Source organism: Alosa alosa, chromosome 6, assembly GCF_017589495.1.
Source record: "Alosa alosa isolate M-15738 ecotype Scorff River chromosome 6, AALO_Geno_1.1, whole genome shotgun sequence".
NCBI lineage: Eukaryota > Metazoa > Chordata > Actinopteri > Clupeiformes > Clupeidae > Alosa > Alosa alosa.
The window spans coordinates 3,465,805-3,483,688 of record NC_063194.1 but is presented as its reverse complement, the minus strand read 5'-3'; the positions used below and the strand labels follow the sequence as shown (position 1 = coordinate 3,483,688).

General features: G+C 46.7%; 1 protein-coding gene across 2 annotated transcripts; it reads left to right on the top strand.

The window, feature by feature from the left end:
- Positions 1-477: 477 nt before the first annotated feature.
- On the top strand, positions 478-16,533 carry trip10a (thyroid hormone receptor interactor 10a). 2 transcript variants are annotated; one of them, XM_048245369.1, is made up of 15 exons: positions 478-793; positions 4,130-4,245; positions 5,537-5,593; positions 6,681-6,828; positions 7,390-7,452; positions 8,129-8,233; positions 8,368-8,496; positions 8,772-8,918; positions 9,969-10,157; positions 13,084-13,239; positions 14,517-14,626; positions 15,040-15,172; positions 15,299-15,387; positions 15,869-16,002; positions 16,324-16,533. In XM_048245369.1, exons 1-15 carry the CDS (start codon positions 770-772, stop codon positions 16,473-16,475), a joined length of 1,752 nt encoding a protein of 583 aa, XP_048101326.1. In that variant the 5' UTR covers positions 478-769; the 3' UTR covers positions 16,476-16,533. The 2 variants fall into 2 exon arrangements, with proteins under 2 accessions (XP_048101326.1, XP_048101327.1); XM_048245370.1 differs by lacking the exon at positions 13,084-13,239.
- The last annotated feature ends 1,351 nt before the right edge of the window (positions 16,534-17,884 follow it).

Below are 17,884 nucleotides of genomic sequence, written 5' to 3'. Positions count from 1 at the left end.
ACCCAGGGTTCCCTTGAAAAAGATATGTAAGATCTCAATGGGACTCACCTGTTAAAGTAAAGGATAAATAAATAGGCCTAACAAATCTGAATAATGACACACTAATGCAGAAGGGAAAAAGTGTTGTCCACCAAATGTCTAAAACGTTTGCACAGTAGTCCAGGGTACTATGACTGATTTTACATTATTAATAAACAGTTGGAAATGGAAAAAACTAGCCTGTTGTATATGTGTTCTTTGTTTACACATCCCAGCAGCTTGTTAATTCGGCACTAGCTAGTAGATACATGCTGTTATAGTTTTTGGTTGATTCTTCAAGAAAAATGTTTAATGTTTGGGGGTGTCGGCATGATTCTCTATCACAGGGCCCAACATTTCTAGCGGCGCCCCTGCTAACAACTCCAAAGGTACTCAACGTTACACCCGTAATTCAATCCAGCGGCTCCTTTAAGAATTAGGATTTGGGAGTGACGCGGATATGAGCGCTACTTGATCCCTCTCTCTTCGCTTTGCCACAGAAAATTTAACGGTAACGGTAGTTTTTCTACATGGCTATTTTGCAATCCGAATAAATGCATCATTGGTCATTTGGTTGAGACTGAATTGTAGGCTTTTTGAATGTGCAAATTAGTGGTGCAAACAGTCATTTTATCTCGAACACATGAAAAGATTTTGTCCATGACGCGGGTGACCGTCTGTGGAGTTTTGGGATAACTTCTTTGTACACAAGGATAGCCAACGTTACACTGACAAGAAGACCAGGCTGAACATGGATTGGGGAACAGATCTTTGGGTGAGTTGGTCAGATAACGTTAAGCTACATAGGTGATTTAAAGTATGAATCCAGATTAAATTGATGTAAAGTGGATGGCATAACGGCAGTTTGTTTTACGAATACACGAAAGTGAATATATTTAGTTCAAACATACGTCAACGTCAAACTTATGCTAGCTGATAATTTAGCAAGTAACGTTAATGTAGAATTGTCATAAACGATTAACAAAATAGTGTAATCTGTTCAAATCGTAAGAGACACTGGTGTTTATATATTTTTTGACGTGTCAGCGGTCATAAAAACTTCCGAGTAAATTGACATTACTTTGACTAGAAGCTACGCCATTCTTCCTCCTGGTCATGTTTGGCATTGAAGAAGCGTTGTGGCACCGTTAATTTAACGTGAACGTTAACTTCGCTCCCTCTAACGTTAGTCCCCCACTAACGTGAACTGCAAACTTGCATCCAACATCCCCCGTGCTGCACAATGTTAGCTTAACATCTGAGATTTTTTTTTAGAAGAGAGTAATGTTAGGAAGTTACACCAAACAGTTAGTAGTTAATTTAGTTATGCAGGGAGTGACTAACGTTAAGAAGTTTGCATGAAGTTGTTTTGATGGAATGATATCCAGCTGTGACGTTAACCAACAAACAGCATTCATCTAAGTTAGCCGCTAACCTAGCCTACTTTGCAGCACAATTGGATATTGGCTCCGAGTTTTAAAATCCTGGGCAAATTGTGATAACGTTACTACTTTGGCGATCTTTGCCGTTTTTCTTGTGTAAGGAAGAACTAACCGTCATGCAATATCACTGGGCATTCCTTTGCTACCACACTGGAGCTGGGAAATATTTAGAAATAGGGCAATCTCGCCTGACTCCCACACCACCTCACTGCTGAGGGCTGGCGCTGACACGAATTTATGTCAAGGACAGGACATTTTTTCCCAAGTTTGCCTTGTACATTCTAAATAAAAGCTCGTAAGTGTCGGTGAAGCGATAAGTATCCGGTTTTTGTGACATATTCATCCTGTCGAGAGGGTTTGGGTGGATAAAAAGTTGGAGCCCTCCATAAACTAAAACAAAGCTTGGAAAAAATAAAGAAACCGACAGCCCATCGGTTTCAGATTGTCAGCAAGCTGCCTTACAAGACCCCCTCCCCTCCCCTCCCCTTCCCTTCCCTTTGAGCCTTACTGTCCTAGCACTCACGCGCAGTGTGCTGTAGCTTGTGGAGCATCAGAGGGGGGAAAAGGGTGGCTAGGTCCTGACCTCATTCCGCAGCGCCCCCTGGGCCCCTTTCCTCTGTCCCCTTTCCATCTTCAGAGTTGGAACGTCAACCTAATTAGTTTTGCCCTAATTTAATGAAGCCACAACAACATGTAGTTCATGTCCCTAAATATATCCAGGCACTCTGTCATTCAGTGAAGAGAAACTCTAACCCTCAATGGAAGAGATGAGAGTCCACATGCTTATCGTGTCTTTGCGGCTTTTTCAAACTTTGGCTCAGGTAGGGTTTAGTATTGTTGTTAAGTGACACGGACAAGCCTTTGCTATGGCATATGTTCCCTCCCTTATGGTTAATCCAGTGTCTATTTTTGGAGTCTCCAGTGTTAAGTGTGCCTGTTGTTCTGTGAATGTCCAGGCCTTTTGCATCTCTCTCTCTCTCTCTCTCTCTCTCTCTCTCTCTCTCTCTCTCTCTCTCTGGAAGTGTGTGTTGTACATGACTTAGAAAAATGTACTGCAGCAGGCTCCTTATTAAGTCTTTATGTTCATGACAAGGCCCCCATAACTAATTTTCTATTCACACTTTGTGTGTGTGTGTGTGTGTGTGTGTCCATGTGAGTGAGTTTGGCCCATCTCTACATAGTCCCACTGAAGAGTGAGAGAGGGGAGATGAAGTGCAGTAAACACTGTAAATATCCTAGTCTATATAAAGCTTACCGTTTCAAATCAAACAATCCGTTGTGTCCTGCACGTCAAATTAGGCCTGGTTTCCCACACTGGGGTCAGTTCTAACACTGTGGTGGCTATTGTGATTAAGTGAAGAGTTACAACCCTGCAATCTACGGGTATGTGACTGAGTGACAAACCTCCATTAATTGTTTATGTTGTTGTTTACAGAATGAGATTTGCAAATAATATAGCTCGCTTCATGAAGGCATTCTCAAACACTCCCCTCTCATCTCTTTGCCCTGCCGTCGGTCTTCATAACAAGCCACTGTGCTAAACACTCTCCCCCTCTAGGCCCTGTAGGCTTTGTAGACTGCTCCTGGTGTGATCGTCAAGTTTGCTTTAAATAGATACTTTCATTGCCCTTCAAAACGGAGTGGTAAAACTGCTCTTGCTCCTTGGTTGAATCTCTCCACCCTTAGGCCATGTAGAGGGCTGCAGAAGTGGCACTGGCGGGGTTGAAATAACAGCCTCCGCACTCTTTCAAAAAGAGCTGGATAGAACTGCTGCAGGTGAGTGATTTGTGGTGGTTGGGTGTTGTTGAGAGAGCAGAGCAGGAGCGGTCGGTCAGGGACGTGGCTCAGCTTGTTAGGAATCCACCGCTGAGGTTCCCCTCTCCCCTCCCCCTAGCCTGCTACAGTAAAGCCTATTACTGCGGCGAGGAGGAAGGTGTGTGCTGTGCTGTGCTGTGGGGCTGCCGAGCGAGCTAGATATCGTTCTTCGCCTGGCGGCATGCCTATGCTTGAGGCATGTGGTGGGTTGAAAAGATCACACAGCCAAAGAAGGACCAGAATGAGCAGGACAACCAACACAGGCCTCCGAGGCTGCTGGGAAAGTGTGCCTCTTTATGCCGAGCACACTCTGGGCCCTGTGTTTGTACTTAACATGCAAATAAAAAGCACCCTCTGTAATTCTGTGAAGTGGATTCTGAGCTATGAATGCAACAGGGGTTGTCAATGGCATTGACATTATGAGCCGTTTTTTCATCCATCAAGTGTTTGCGCAGAAACATCATGGCAGGAAATGGGATGGAACTGCACTTCCTGCTTCCTGTCTGAGGGCTGTGGTGGTGGTGCTTCGGGGACTCCATCCCTTTCCTTTAACTGTATCGGAGCACAGCATGATTTACAGTGGCGGGGCAGCCTTCCCACAGATCATGCAGCTGGGGTCAAGGGTTATATGAGCATGCAAGGCATCCGTGGAATGCCCAGTGTGTGGGCAGACGTAGTGAGAATCCGCGGCGGCCACAGAAGCATGATCCAAATGTCAACACATTTGGATCCCCAACGTGTTAGTCAGTCCAGCAATGTCCTAATGGAACGTCTCCCCCTGTGTTCGGTCCATATTTTTACGCTGTCCTCCTGTTTTATGTCCATATTTAATCTTGCTTTGGTCTCTTCCACAGGACCAGTATGACATCATTGACAAGCACACACAGTCGGGGCTGGATCTGGTGGAGAAGTATGTGAAGTTTGTCAAGGAACGGACAGAGATTGAGCAAAACTATGCCAAGCAGTTGAGGTAGGCCTGCCTGTGTCCCTTGATGCTTGTACATTCAGTTCTCTCTCTCTCTGTCTCTCTCTCTCTCTGTGTTCTGTGTGTTCTCTGTGTGTGTGTGTCTGTCTGTCTGTGTCTGTGTCTCAGCAGTAGAGTGTGTGTTCTTGCATTGTTTTTTTCTGAGTGTCAGTTTGTTTGAATTTATGTCAGCAGTGTGTTTTCTGTGTTTCTCAAGAGTGTGTGTGTGTGTGCCAGCATTGTTTGTTTCTGTGTGTGTGTGTGTTTATTGAGGCAGTATCTGGGGTGTGCTTGTGCTGCAGTGTGGTGAGTTGTGAAATATATGTTGGGTCTCATGACTGGTTTGGGGCAGAACTGAACTTGTCTGTTCCCCTGAGCTTCTTCCCTGGCCGCTGCCCAGGCAGTCTTGGAGACAGTGCTCTCATTCTCACACACACACACACACACACACACACACACATATATCTTTCTCTCTCACACACACACACACACACACACACACACACACATATATATCTCTCTCTCACTCACACACACACACACACACACACACACACACACACACACACACATCTCTTTCTCTCTCTCCTACTTTCACTCCTGCCCTCAACCTGTTCTTGCTCTGGTTCTTTCCACCTCCTTTGCATGAAGGTTCATCTGTCTCGCTGTGTCTAGGAGGAGGGGAAGTGGAAGCAGACAGACATATGACTGAGAGGAAGTGGAGGGATAGAAAAGGAGAGCAAAAATTTTGAGGAGCGGGAAAAGCCAGAGCTCTTAAAAAATACTAGGAATAAGATACCTTAACATTCCTTAGGCTGGACTTGCGTTCATTTGTACCTGAAACCATGCAACTAACCATAGTCCTACGTATTTATCCCTGTATTTGGAAACAGCCTTGAGTTTCTGTATTTGATGTGGCATGTGGTAACCAGGTCCTTAATTATCATTGAATCCATGCACAAATCTACTTATTCTGCCTGTACAAAATCCCCTGAAATATGAAGGATTTTGGCTCTGTAGTGTAATGGGAACTGCTCTACCTCCAATTGTGGGGTCTTTCCTTCCTCAGACTACTCCTGGAAGTTAGCAGTGATTGCACTGATCATAGAAGGAAACTTGTTAGCCCTGACTGGAGATAACTTGTACTGTTTTGTAGACAGCAATAAATGCAAGTCAGTTATGTCATCCTAACAGTGAAAGTCTGTCACGAGCTGCTTCCTCTTCTGTGTTATTGCATGTAACCTCTCCCTCTCTTGGTATAATTAAAAAATGAGCTTTGTGTTTGTGTTTCCCACAGGAACCTGACAAAGAAATACAGCCCCAAAAGAGGTAGCAAGGAGGAACAGGAATGCAGGTGAGTCACTTGAAGCTCCCTCGCTCTCTTCTGGTGCCTGGACTCCTTCAGATACCATGGAGTTCTCGCAAGAGCACAATTTGAATTTGCTCTGCGAGTCACTCTGGTAATCAGTAATGATGCTCATTACCCATGCCCATGGAGCCAAGCTGCACCAATCACATCGGTGTATCTGATATAGGCGGGCCAGAGGCGAGCTTAACAGATGGCAATCGCACTGCAACGTCGGAAGTCTGGAATCAGTCAGTAAACATTGGTCGTAGTGTTATCCAATTGCGTCGAAGTCCGGAATCAGTCAGTAAACATTAGTCGTAGTGTTATCCAATTGCATGCAATGATATTTTCAAATGCATGCTTGGTGACGTACCTTGAGTTGGGCTATTTTCATAGCCAGACCATAAATCTTTCTAGATTTCAGGCTATCCTTCAGAGGAGACCTCAATTCACTTCCAGCCAGTAGTTAAAGGTATAGTCCTTGTTGAATATAAATTCAACATAATCATTTATAATATAAATAAAACAAAACAAAAACAGAGTGGCTCAGATCAACCTATACACTATCCAGCCAATCAATAACATTGGTTCCAGAGCTTGGATTGGAGTTGTGATTTGATTGGCTGTTGAGCGGAATGTCAATAACCTTTGGGCCAGAATTGAGGACTGCACCTTTAAGCTGCAGAGAGACCCCAGTGAGTCATCAGCAGCATGAGTAGAGCATCACGGCAGCCACCCTGACCATAAGTCACACTGTTGCCGCGAGCAAACCTGGGGCCCTGTCGTACAATGGTCTCATCCAACCGGCAGTGCGATGCAAATGAGGCCAATTTCATTGCCCCTGGGCAGCAGGAATAAGGAAACTGGGGGTGGAAATGACTTCCTGCTGAGTCCTGATTGGTGCTTGGTTCTCTGTCCTTAAGGCCAGGAGGCTTTATAACCTTTTATAGTCCCTCACTTGTGTGTTCTGAGTAAGGGTAGATCTCCGGGTTCTTGTTACACTCTGATGTTGCACACACACACACACACACACACACACACACACACACACACACACACACACACACCCCCCTCCGTCTGCCCTACCCTGCAGGTTTACAAACCACCAGTCCTTCCTGGATGTCCTGAACGAGATGAATGACTACGCTGGCCAGAGAGAGCTGATTGCAGAGAACATGATGATGAACATCTGCATCGAGCTCACCAAGTACCTGCAAGAGCTCAAGCAGGAACGCAAGACGGTGAGAAAGAGAGAGAGTGAGAGAAGGAGAGAGGGAGTGAGAGAAGGAGAGAGGGGGAGAGAGAAAGAGACAGATGAAGGAAGAGGTAGATAAATACATATAGTGTATATACAGATACAGACAGAGACAGACAGACAGACAGACACACACACACTCACACACGAGAGTAGAAGGGTGAAAGAAAGGGAATTATGGCTGAGGAGGAGGAGGAGAGGAAGAGAATTCTGTCTGTGGTGTCTTTAAGGACACGTTAGCGTCTCGTGGGGGGGTGTCATGTTATTGTTGTGTCACACTCCCAAGCAGAATTCCTTAGCCGATTCCCACTGGTATGTGGTCCCATGTCGAACATCAAGTCTCCGTGTACACACATCCACAACGCAGTGGGAAATGTGCAGTGTTCATGTACTATCAGGGTTGTTTTGCTGTTGTTTTGTTATTTAAATATAAATACATCCCTCCCCCTCCATCTTTTCCTCTTTCTCATACCCACTGTGTTTGTGTGTTTTTTCTCCATTCCTACACCCTCCCCCATTCTTGTTTTTTGTCTTTCGAACCTCACAGCATCTCTCTGAGGCCAAGAAAGCGCAGCAGTCTCTGGAAAGCACCTACAAGCAGCTGGACAGTGTAAGTCACCCTTGAGCCCACTCCAGCAACACTGAATAAAGGGGTCAGATTTTGAAGTGGCTGTTGTTTTACTGGAGAGGGGGGGTCAGTCAGTCAGTCAGGCAGTCAGTCAGTATCTGTGTCCGTCTGTCTATGTATGACTCTCTTGTGTCCAGCAGCCCCCATATAGCAATCCTCTATTCAGCGTGAAAACAGAGAGCTCAATCTGTGTGTTGTGAATTCAGTCTGTCTTCACAGTGCCGATGTGTCTCTTTGTTGCGTGAGCGATGACTGGGAAACAGTGGGGAGCTTTTGTCTGGGCCCCTGTTTGTTTATGTCTGCTTTGTTGTTTGTTGTTTTTGAGCTTTGTAAAGCTGTTGACATTTTTTTTTTCATTTTTATTTTAGTGAACAGTGTTTGGGCAGGTGCTATGTATGTAGTTAAAGCAAACAAGGAGATCAAGGCTGGATTATGTGCAATGGACCATATTGAGGGTTGTTTAATAAAGAGCTGGATATAGGTTTCTTGCCTTTATAATTTCTCAGAGGAAAGGTGGATCTGAAGAAGTGTTTTTTGCTTGCCTGTTTCAGAATACTGCTCTGGAAATGTCAGCCATCCCCCAGCATTGCGTAGCAGTGAAATTTGTCTTGTGTAGATTTAGCTAGCTGATTGAACTAGAACCATCTGCCTTTGCCAGAGTAAGAAACGCTTCGAGAGGGAGTGGAGGGAAGCGGAGAAGGCCGCCCAGTATGCGGAGAAGACAGACCTAGACATCAACGCCACAAAGGCCGACGTCGAGAAGGTACACAGCCCCACACGATCTGTCCTATATCAGTATAAATATCAACAAAATCTACCATTCCTTGACTCTGTTGTGGCACACTGAACATTCAAACGTGTTGTTTTTGTTGTTGTTGGTGGTGGTGCTGTGCTTAGGCCAAGCAGCAGGCACACATGCGTTCACACGTGGCAGAGGAGTGCAAGAACGACTACGCCGCCCAGCTGCAGAAATACAACAAGGAGCAGTCCCAGTTCTACTTCACCGACATGCCCCTCATTTTCAACGTAAGGCCCTGCCTCCCCCAGCTAGCCACAGTACATACCACTGTTGGCATGCAGGAACCTGACACTCTCTTCTTTCTCTTGCCTGAGTGGGTCCCAAGGACTGGTTTTATCTTTCTGTTTGTTCCAAGATGGTGAGATACTGTAATAGGTGATCTTTCAGCGCGACAGAACTGTATCCCAAGACCAAAGGCCATCACGTTCTGTTCTCTGTCATTACCAATCAAAGGCTCTAAATATAGACTGGTGACTTCTTTTGTTGTGTGTCGCCATCACAGAAACTGCAGGACATGGACGAGAAACGCATACGAAGGCTGGCACAGGGCTATGTCCTGTTTTCCGACACAGAGAAACACGTGATGCCCATTATCGGGAAGTGCCTGGATGGCATCACCAGGGCGGGCAACAATGTGAACGAACGCAATGTGAGTGCATTCCAAATAGGGTTACAGTGGTGTAGTACCGGTGTTGTAGCACACCGTGGAGTGAAAAAGTCCATAGTTATGTTGTTTAAAGGTGAGGTCAGGGATTTTACGTGATTTCAAGCCCATAACATTTTTTGTCACATTACGCAATCATCTCCTCATACAACCGTTAGCTGCCCATTCCATGATTACATTGTAAAAAGCCCGGTGTCTGTAGGCAGCCCTGGCTCCGAAAACCGGAAACAAACAAAGTGGGGGCAGCCTGTCCCTAAACAAAAATGAAACCCTGCGTGGAATTTCTCTGGGAATACTGAAAGTAGGGGTGACCTACCTCTCTAGCGTGTCTTGTTTGGTCCTTGGTTAAAATATGAAGTTTGCGTCTGCTAATAAATGTAAATATAAACATAAACACAAACAAATGTGACTTCCTGCGCAATGCCTGACTACACATTTAATACTGATATTGAAAAGAATGCTACTGAATGGATGTGAAGTGGCCGTCAGATCTCATACCATTGCAACCCCTACAGGTTGCAATTTGAGACTGTAGTCTCAAATTGCGTTTAAAGGTATACTATGCAGTTTCAGGTATTTTTGGCGACTGTACAGCTCTCCCTAGAGTCACGATATATTTATATTTTACTCTGCCGTTGTAAATAGACTACTTCTCGTGGCTTGTTCCCCCTGTACACAATGAAAATGCTTTTGTTGTGGAGGTGAAGGATTAAGAACAGACAATCTTCAAAGAGCTATATCTACTGACAAGGTCATGTTTCATGATTCTCGCGAGATGTCTTCTGGTCGACTATTGTTGAAGTTTCATGGCTGGTCCTCTCGTTAGCGACTCACTACGGCTATGCTGTATGGCTATGCTTGGTGAACGATTCCCCTACTACAAGTTTGTTTACCATCAAATTGGGTTCATAAGGGTTATATTAAGGTGAAAATCTTGCATAGTATACCTTTTAAATCACTACTTTAGAAGTAGATGTATGAAGCTTCAGCACCAGGATTTGTTAAACATTGTGCCTTGCTGTCGCGTCTACACAGGACTCCCTGGCTGTCATTGAACAGCACAAGTCTGGCTTTGAGCGGCCGGGTGACCTGGAGTTCGAGGACTACAGCCAGGGCATCAACCGCACCTCGTCGGAGAGCAGCCTGGGGACGCCGAAAGGCCCCTTAGACCTGCTGGGCAAAAACAAAAGCAAGCCCTTCTGGCTGTTCAGCAAGAAGAGCAAGGTAGGCCAGCATGTGACTGACGTGATGCTTCACACATAGGATGTTGCTGGCGTGTAGTAGTCTCAGGCCTAATGTTAAGTGCATATCTCTCTTGCTGTGTGTGTATGTGTAGTGTGCTGAATGTGTTTTGAACAAGCCAAAAGGTCACCGTCCTGCAGTGTCCCTGCCAACAGGCAGTACTGTGGGCAACAGGGGCTTTATTTATTCACCGGGGCTAATTAGATTAAGGGTTTTGAAATTTTGTCTACCAGATGGTCCAAAGTGGATATCGGCAAGAAAGTAGTTCATTGTGAGCGAGGTAGGCCAAGCCAGAGGGCTGAGCTGCTGTGTGACATACCGAGAGGAAAGAAAGGAGGGAGGGAGGGAGGGAGGGGGGGCGTTGAGGCTTGGAGAGCAGGAAGTGGAGGTGTGTCTGATTAGTTGACATCTCTCAGGTTCGGAAGTCTTCAGAATGGACTCTGCCCAGATGCTGTGGTCTCACACATGCTCCTCCTGCCCACCCCTGACTTTTCACCTACCCAGAAGAGTATATGCATGACATTCCCTCTCTCTCTCCCTCACTCTCACATGTGCGTATGCACACACACACACACACACACACACACACACACACACACACACACACACACACACACACACACACACACACACACACACCATGTGTACACACACACACAGACTGTATCTTTCTAGAACCCGTCTTTGCATGGCTGTCTTTCTGGCTGAGAGTGGAGCAGCCCAACCGCCCACCCCCCCCCCCCCCTCCCTCGCCCCTCCCCTCTGCAGCGTGTGACCATGGTTTAGCATTATTCTGCTGTGTATGCTTTTATGGACACAGGGCACAAACACTGACTCCTCTGCCACGGGCATCAGGCAACACACACTGCTGCCTTTATGCTGAACAGAATCTGTCTTTCTCGAGCGCATCACAATGATACCTTTGTGAAATGTCATCTACCGGGGGGACAAATATGCTGGGAGTGGCATTTGGACGCTACAGTATGTTGCACCGAATACATTGCTAAATCGGATGTAAACAACAAATAAGAACAACAACAACAATAAATAACCTCACTGTATGTGTCATTAGTTGGCTATTGTGGCATTCTATCGAAAAGTGAAGTGAAACGGTCCATCATGGGTTCCCCCATGTCTGCTCTGTTGTCCCTTTTAAAGGGGGGGTGGCCCAGGTCATTCGGAACCAGCCTGTGTGGGCACTCCTGAGTGAGTCCAGAGCCAGCCAAACGGGGCTGAACCTGAAGTATGATCGTGGGCTCAGACTAACCACACTGCACCCCTACCTCCTCGCTGCCCTCTGGTTTCCCCTTCCCAGCATGCACCTCATCCCATTAAAAAAAAAAAAAAAAACCTTCCACTCACCACCACCCCCACCCACCTCTTATCCTCCTCTGCATGTTTGTCTCCCATATTGTCCACTGTTGTCTCCTTCTTTCTCTTCATCTCCAATTATTCCACCTCTAGTGTCCTTGTCTGTGTGAAGCACTGCTCTGCATCATTGGTCATCCATTTTGTAGCAGCCATTTTGTTAGCCTTTAGCGATTAGCCCCCCGCTCTACTAGTCTGAGTATGTAAACAAACACACCACAGGTCTTTTACTCCCTCTGCCCCCTGCCTCCACCCTCCACTCCTCTCTCTTTTTGCCACCAGATAGCTGATTCCAGAAACATCTCCCACACTCTTTCAGCCATAGACACATCATTCACTCCTACTTACTAAAACAAATAGCACTTAGCAATCTTTTAGGGCCGAGGAGAGTGTAGGCTCCATAATGGAGCGGCTCCTCTGGGGGAGTTGAGAGGATGTAGTTTGTGGTGCAGTGAGGGTTTTCTTTTCTTTTTCCCCCGTTTTATTTGACCTTAGTGACCAGTAAAAGAATAGTTCCGCATCGCTGACTGAGGATGAGAATTTATTTCACCCCTTTGTGTGCGGTCGTAAAAAAGCCAAATCAAAACACATTATTCTTTGCTTTGGATTCTTTAGAAACCAATTACAGGGAGTTTTTCACCTTAAGAGTTTTCTCACAGTTTCTGTTTGTCATCTTACACACTCGTCTCTGGGCAGTTTTGGATTCAGCTTGTCCATTATGAAACGTCTTAGTTGGGAGGTCCATGGCTTTTTAAATTGTATTTATTGTAATTTTTTCCCTTCTGTTCACGGCCCTTTCGGGACCTGAACTAATCTGATTTAGTATCCATCACATGTCATCACTCCATGCTATTGCAGATCATTTTTTTACGCAGTTCAGAGCAGTTATTTTTTTTCTCTGCTGGAAGGCAGGCCATAAAATTGCATGATTAGAGGGCAAAGTGGGGTTTCATGGAGGTACGGCCAAATCTGAAAATTGTCCGCTGGTGAACCCTTCATGTCAAATTGCAGGTCTCGCTTGAGACCAAATGCAGTTGCTTTCGTCTAAACAGCAGTCATTTTATGTATTTATTGTTTTTGAAAAACTAAGACGGCTACCTTTGAAAGTGAACCCCTGCTTTGCTTTCCGTTCTTGGCTTGTGTCCCATTGGCTGGTGTTGGGGTTTGTGATTGTGACTGTGATTGTGACTGGTGGTGGGGCTTCAGTGCTTTGCAGTGTTTGTTTGGGGCTTCTGCTGAGGGTGGTCCACTGTTGTCCTCCTCGCCGCCCTCCTTTGATGTGCGTTTTAAGGTGTTGACGGTGTCTCTTTCTTTCCCTTGTCATTTGTTTGTGTGTCTTTTGTGTGCTTTTTTTTTCTTTGTGTTTTTTGTTTTTTTTGTCCCTTACCCCCCCTTGACCTCCTTTTGTTCTCTCTCCCTCTCTCTCATCGCCAAATCCCTTCATCCTCGTTCATGTGGGTCTCTGCCTGGTCTTGCCCTCTGATTTTCCCCCAACAACCCCCCTTCCCTCCCTTCCTCATCCCTCTCCTCCAAAACCCAGTTCTCATCACCACTCACGCCTTTCTCCCCCTGCCCCTCGCCTGCTAACGGACCCCCCTCCCCCAAGTTCGGCCGGGACCCCCTGTCGTACTGTTTGAAGGAGATCAATAAGACTGTCAAACCCCGAATCTCGTCCTTCCGGACCCTCAGGAGAACGGTGAGTCCCCCTTGCTCCACCCTCCCCTCCAGAAAAATCCCAAGGCATAGGCCTGGCGTCGGTGCCAACCTGTGCCAACGTGTGTGGTGCTACAACTAGAGTTTGGGCATTCAGCCAAAGCTGTGAGGATGGGTCTGACCAGACGAGCATGGCCTAAAAGAAGGTCACAGTACCTTTCTTTTGTTTTGTTTTTGTCATCTCTTCTCTCATCACACTGTAAACATTACACCCATGTGCATGGACTTCAACTCTGCTGCGAGCACACTGTCACTAAACCCCCCTTCTGAGTGAGAACATAATGAGCTAATGTCATTGACTACGTTTAACGGACCATCTTTTGCCTTGTTTGTGTGTCTGCTCTCCCCAGAGGTATACCCCTGAGAGAATCACTGTAAAAATAAAAAACAACAAGAAAAACTCTTCAGTTGTGGTGTAGGGGTGTGTTTAGGGTGGCAGCCTTTTGCACTTTGTTGCGTGGGAACGTCTGAGGCGTAAATGACCACCTCTCCATCACTGTTGGACAGACAGGACAGGAGGGGCCAGGGCCCCTACATCACCAAAAGAGACAAGTGGCAGCTTCTTGTAGCGCTGCCGTGCACGCAAACCCCCATTGGCCCATACATGGATTGGAAAAGTGTGTTGAGGAGGTGGCCATTATAAGGAAGATCTATCTTCGGCAGCACAAAACTATCCCTGGCTATTTAAAACGAAACAAAAATGGTTCCATCAAAGGCAGGTTCTGACAGATTTACCCTGAGTTCTTAATCTCAGAGCCAGCTGCCAGGAGGAATCCCGCTGATCTAAGAGTTAGGCCTACACGCAGGGTGGCTCTAAGGGTGTGTGACGGTGCACGGGAGGTGTCTGGTGGTGAATAGGAAGCTGTTCTGGTCTTGGCTCAGCATAAAATATATATCTCTCTTTTATTTATAACTTCACAGAGTAACACACACCGGAGATAAGATACAATTTGGTCTTTTATTAGTACACTAGCTAACCAAATCGATCTAATTTTTACAGTAGTTAATCATTAAAAGTGTGTGTTAGTTTGTGTGTGTGTGTGTCTCATTACCTTTGTTTAATGGTTGAGGGGTCCTTGGAGAAAGTGTGTGTGTGTCTCATTACCTTTGTTTAATGGTTGAGGGGTCCTTGGAGAAAGTGTGTGTGTGTGTCTCATTACCTTTGTTTAATGGTTGAGGGATCCTTGGAGGAAGTGTGTGTGTGTGTGTGTTCATGTATGGTGTGGACTGATTAGCCCTCCCATGCGTCCTCCTCTCCAGCCCACAGCCACAGAGGACTTTGGCCACCTGCCCCCTGAGCAGCGGCGTAAACGGCTGCAGCAGAAGATCGAGGAGCTGGGCAAGGAGCTGCAGAAGGAGGTGGATCAAAGGTGAGTGCCGCTGCCCCCCACGGCAACCATTTCCGTGGCAACTCCCTGGCGTGTCGTCTGTGGCAGTGGCGTGCATCACAGTGCAGCCCGACGTAGCCCTCAGCTCCTCTCCCCTGAGGTCACAGGGCTTTAGTCAGCTTTGTTTACTGAGCCGCTCAGGTCACCAGGGAATGCAGTTCAGTAGGCCTAGACCGTAACCACGTCTCCCCTCCTCTTCCTCTATTTCTCTCTCTATCCCTCCTGTTTCCTCTCTTCCTCTCCCCTTCCCTTCCTTTTTTTGCTCTCCCTCCCCTTTTCACTTCTCTCTCTTCTCTCTCCCTCCCTCTCTGTCTTGCTCTCCCTTCTCCCTATATATTTCTTTGTCCCTTCCTCTCTCACTCCCCCCATATCTTCTCTTTCTTTCTCTTGTGCAGTGAGGCCCTGGGTAAGATGAAGGACGTTTACGAGAAGAACCCTCAGATGGGCGACCCAGCCAGCCTGGCCCCTCAGATCAACCAGACAACCCAGAACATGGAGAGGCTGCGGGGAGAGCTCAGCAAGTATGAGGTGCGGGTCGCCCCCTGGTGGTAGCTTGCGGTCACTGCAGTGGCACGGGCTTTCAGGGATTAATTGAGAATCAGTATTAGCGCTGTGGCGCTCAATCCCATCAATCTGTCTGTTGTCGTCTGGCAGAATTGGCTCACGGAGGCAGGAGGTCGAGGGGACACGCTGCGCTACTCATCGCAATCCTTCAACAATAATGGAGCCCATGATACATACAGGTTGGTCTTGAATGCCAATGCAAAGGGCTTTACACAACAGATACAGACACCCATTTTATCAGTGCATGTTTCCTCTGGGTGTCTAGCCCACAACCTTGTTGTATTGTTAGCACCTTGAACTAGCAGTTGAGCTACAAGAACAGGTAGGTTGTCATCTTCATGGATTATTTTTTATGACCCCATGCCATGTATATTTAAATATGGATGACTTGCTTTAGTTAGCGCCCCCTCCTGCTCAAGGGTTCTTCCTGCAGGGGAGGTTTTTTGTTTAAGCCCAATTTGTCTTAGTGCTTGCTTTTTGGGGGATGAAGTTCAAAGTACCCCGAGACATATTCATATGTAATGGATGTATATATAAAATGAAATTGAGTTTAATTATGCCATCTGCTGTAATAACATTTGTGGATGGATGCCGTATGTGTCGTATTTGCAGTAGAAATAGCAGTAGGTATGGGTCTAGAATTAGTGTTTATCATTATAGCCCAGACGGAGCACACTCGGATGAGGGCACCCCAGACCCCTCGCATGCCATCTACGCCGAGTTTGATGACGACTTTGAGGAGGAGGAGTTAGCCGCTCCCATTGGCCAGTGCACAGCGCTCTATAACTTCCCAGGTACACACCGAAATCTCCCGATCCGTTTCTGTCAAGGTATGCCTTAAAGGAACACGCCAGCTCTCTGAAAAATCAGTTTATTTGCTGTCTGCACCAGAGTTAGATGAGCGGATACGTCCCCTTATCTTCTCTGTGCATGCAATAACAATAACTCAGTCTGACATTGTTAGCCTAGCTTAGCGTAATTCACTGGAAGTGGGTGCCTCAAAGTTGGTGTGTTGCTTTAAGCAAATATCTCATTTAGATGCATGCACTATCAAAGATTGAAATGGCTAATTATGTCATCTTCTGTGTTTGACCTCTTGATTGTCCAACCTGCAGGTTCCAGCGAGGGCACCATTGCCATGCAGGAGGGCGAGGTGCTGTCCGTGGTGGAGGAGGACAAAGGAGACGGCTGGACCCGCGTGCGTCGCTCCAACGGGGACGAGGGCTACATCCCCACCTCCTACGTCAGCATCACCCTCAACAAGTGACCTCTGACGTCCCCGACAGACAGACAGACAGACGGGCTGCAGCAATGTGCTGCCCCCACACCCCAGCTCCTCCATCTCCCCTCATAGCACCTCTCCACCACGCCACGCCACATGAGACTCTTACAGTACCAAAATCACAGCTCCTTACCAACCAAGCACTGCATTGCTTTCCGGACCTCTCAGTGGGACCAGGCTGTGGTGTAATGGACCAAAGACGAGGGCACAGCGAACACACTCCGCTTCCTGGGCGTCCTCATTCCGACTTGAGCTCCTGGTCAGCAGGCCGGGGGTGGTGGGGGGGGCGAGTGAGGTATTGAGGCTGCCCGCGCCTGACGGGATGATGAATGTGCCGTCACCGCCACAGCTGAATGCGGAGCTCCATTTGCATGGGTGCACCGGTCCGCTGTGAGCTTTGTGCTCATTTGTCTCTTGTCATGGCTCTCGCTTTCTCTCTTTCTGTGGTCATGTTCGTTTTTTTTGTTTTTATTTCTGTGAGAGGATAACCTGACATGCGGGGCGGGATACTCAGGTACCACACCAAGAGGTTGGGACACATTATAACAGTCTTGGAGGGGTGGAATCCACAAGTTCACTCTTGTGATGGGGCAAAGGCGACCCCCTCCCCTGTCTTTTTGTGACGATGCAGGGACTATGTTGGGTGTGTGGGCTTCTTAACACATTAGCAACCACACACAACTTTGGCTTACTCATTCCAATCTAAACACTTAGGCCTAGTAAAGCAGCTGTGTAAGGATGTGTGCACCCATGTGGCATGAGGTGAGATGTGGTTCCAACACCACTTATGCCTTTTTTGTGCATTTGTACAGGTGTGTGAGAGTATGTGTACACACATATTTTTGTTCAGTCCTATTGTGATGCAAGGCATTGGCGGGGCCAAAGACCTATTTTTTGGGGACTTCTCCTTTCTCCTGAGATAGGACACCTCCCTCTCTCTCTCTCTCACACTCTCTCTCACACACACACACACACACATACAAAAACACACATACCGCCATGCCGAATGTCACGTCTCAGCCATAGCCTCATTCTTCTCTGGAGACAGCAAAGTGATGTTCAGCGACTGACAGTCTGCCGTGTCCAGTACTAAACAGTAAGGTTTTTTTTTTATGAGGCATAAAAAGATAATTTATTAAGTTTTTGTTAGTATCTTTATGGCACAGATATAGTGATCAATACAATTAGATATTGGATGTGATGCTCACACAGTTCTACACAACACTTGCACGCCAGCCTACAGAGGTTTGTCTGCAACCAGCTGATGCGATATCGAGAAGAATAAGACCAGTACAGACATTAAAAATGCAAGGTTAGGACTATCATATTTAATTAAGAAATAATATATTTTAGCGATCACAACACCACTATTGTCTTACTAGCATTTTATTCCA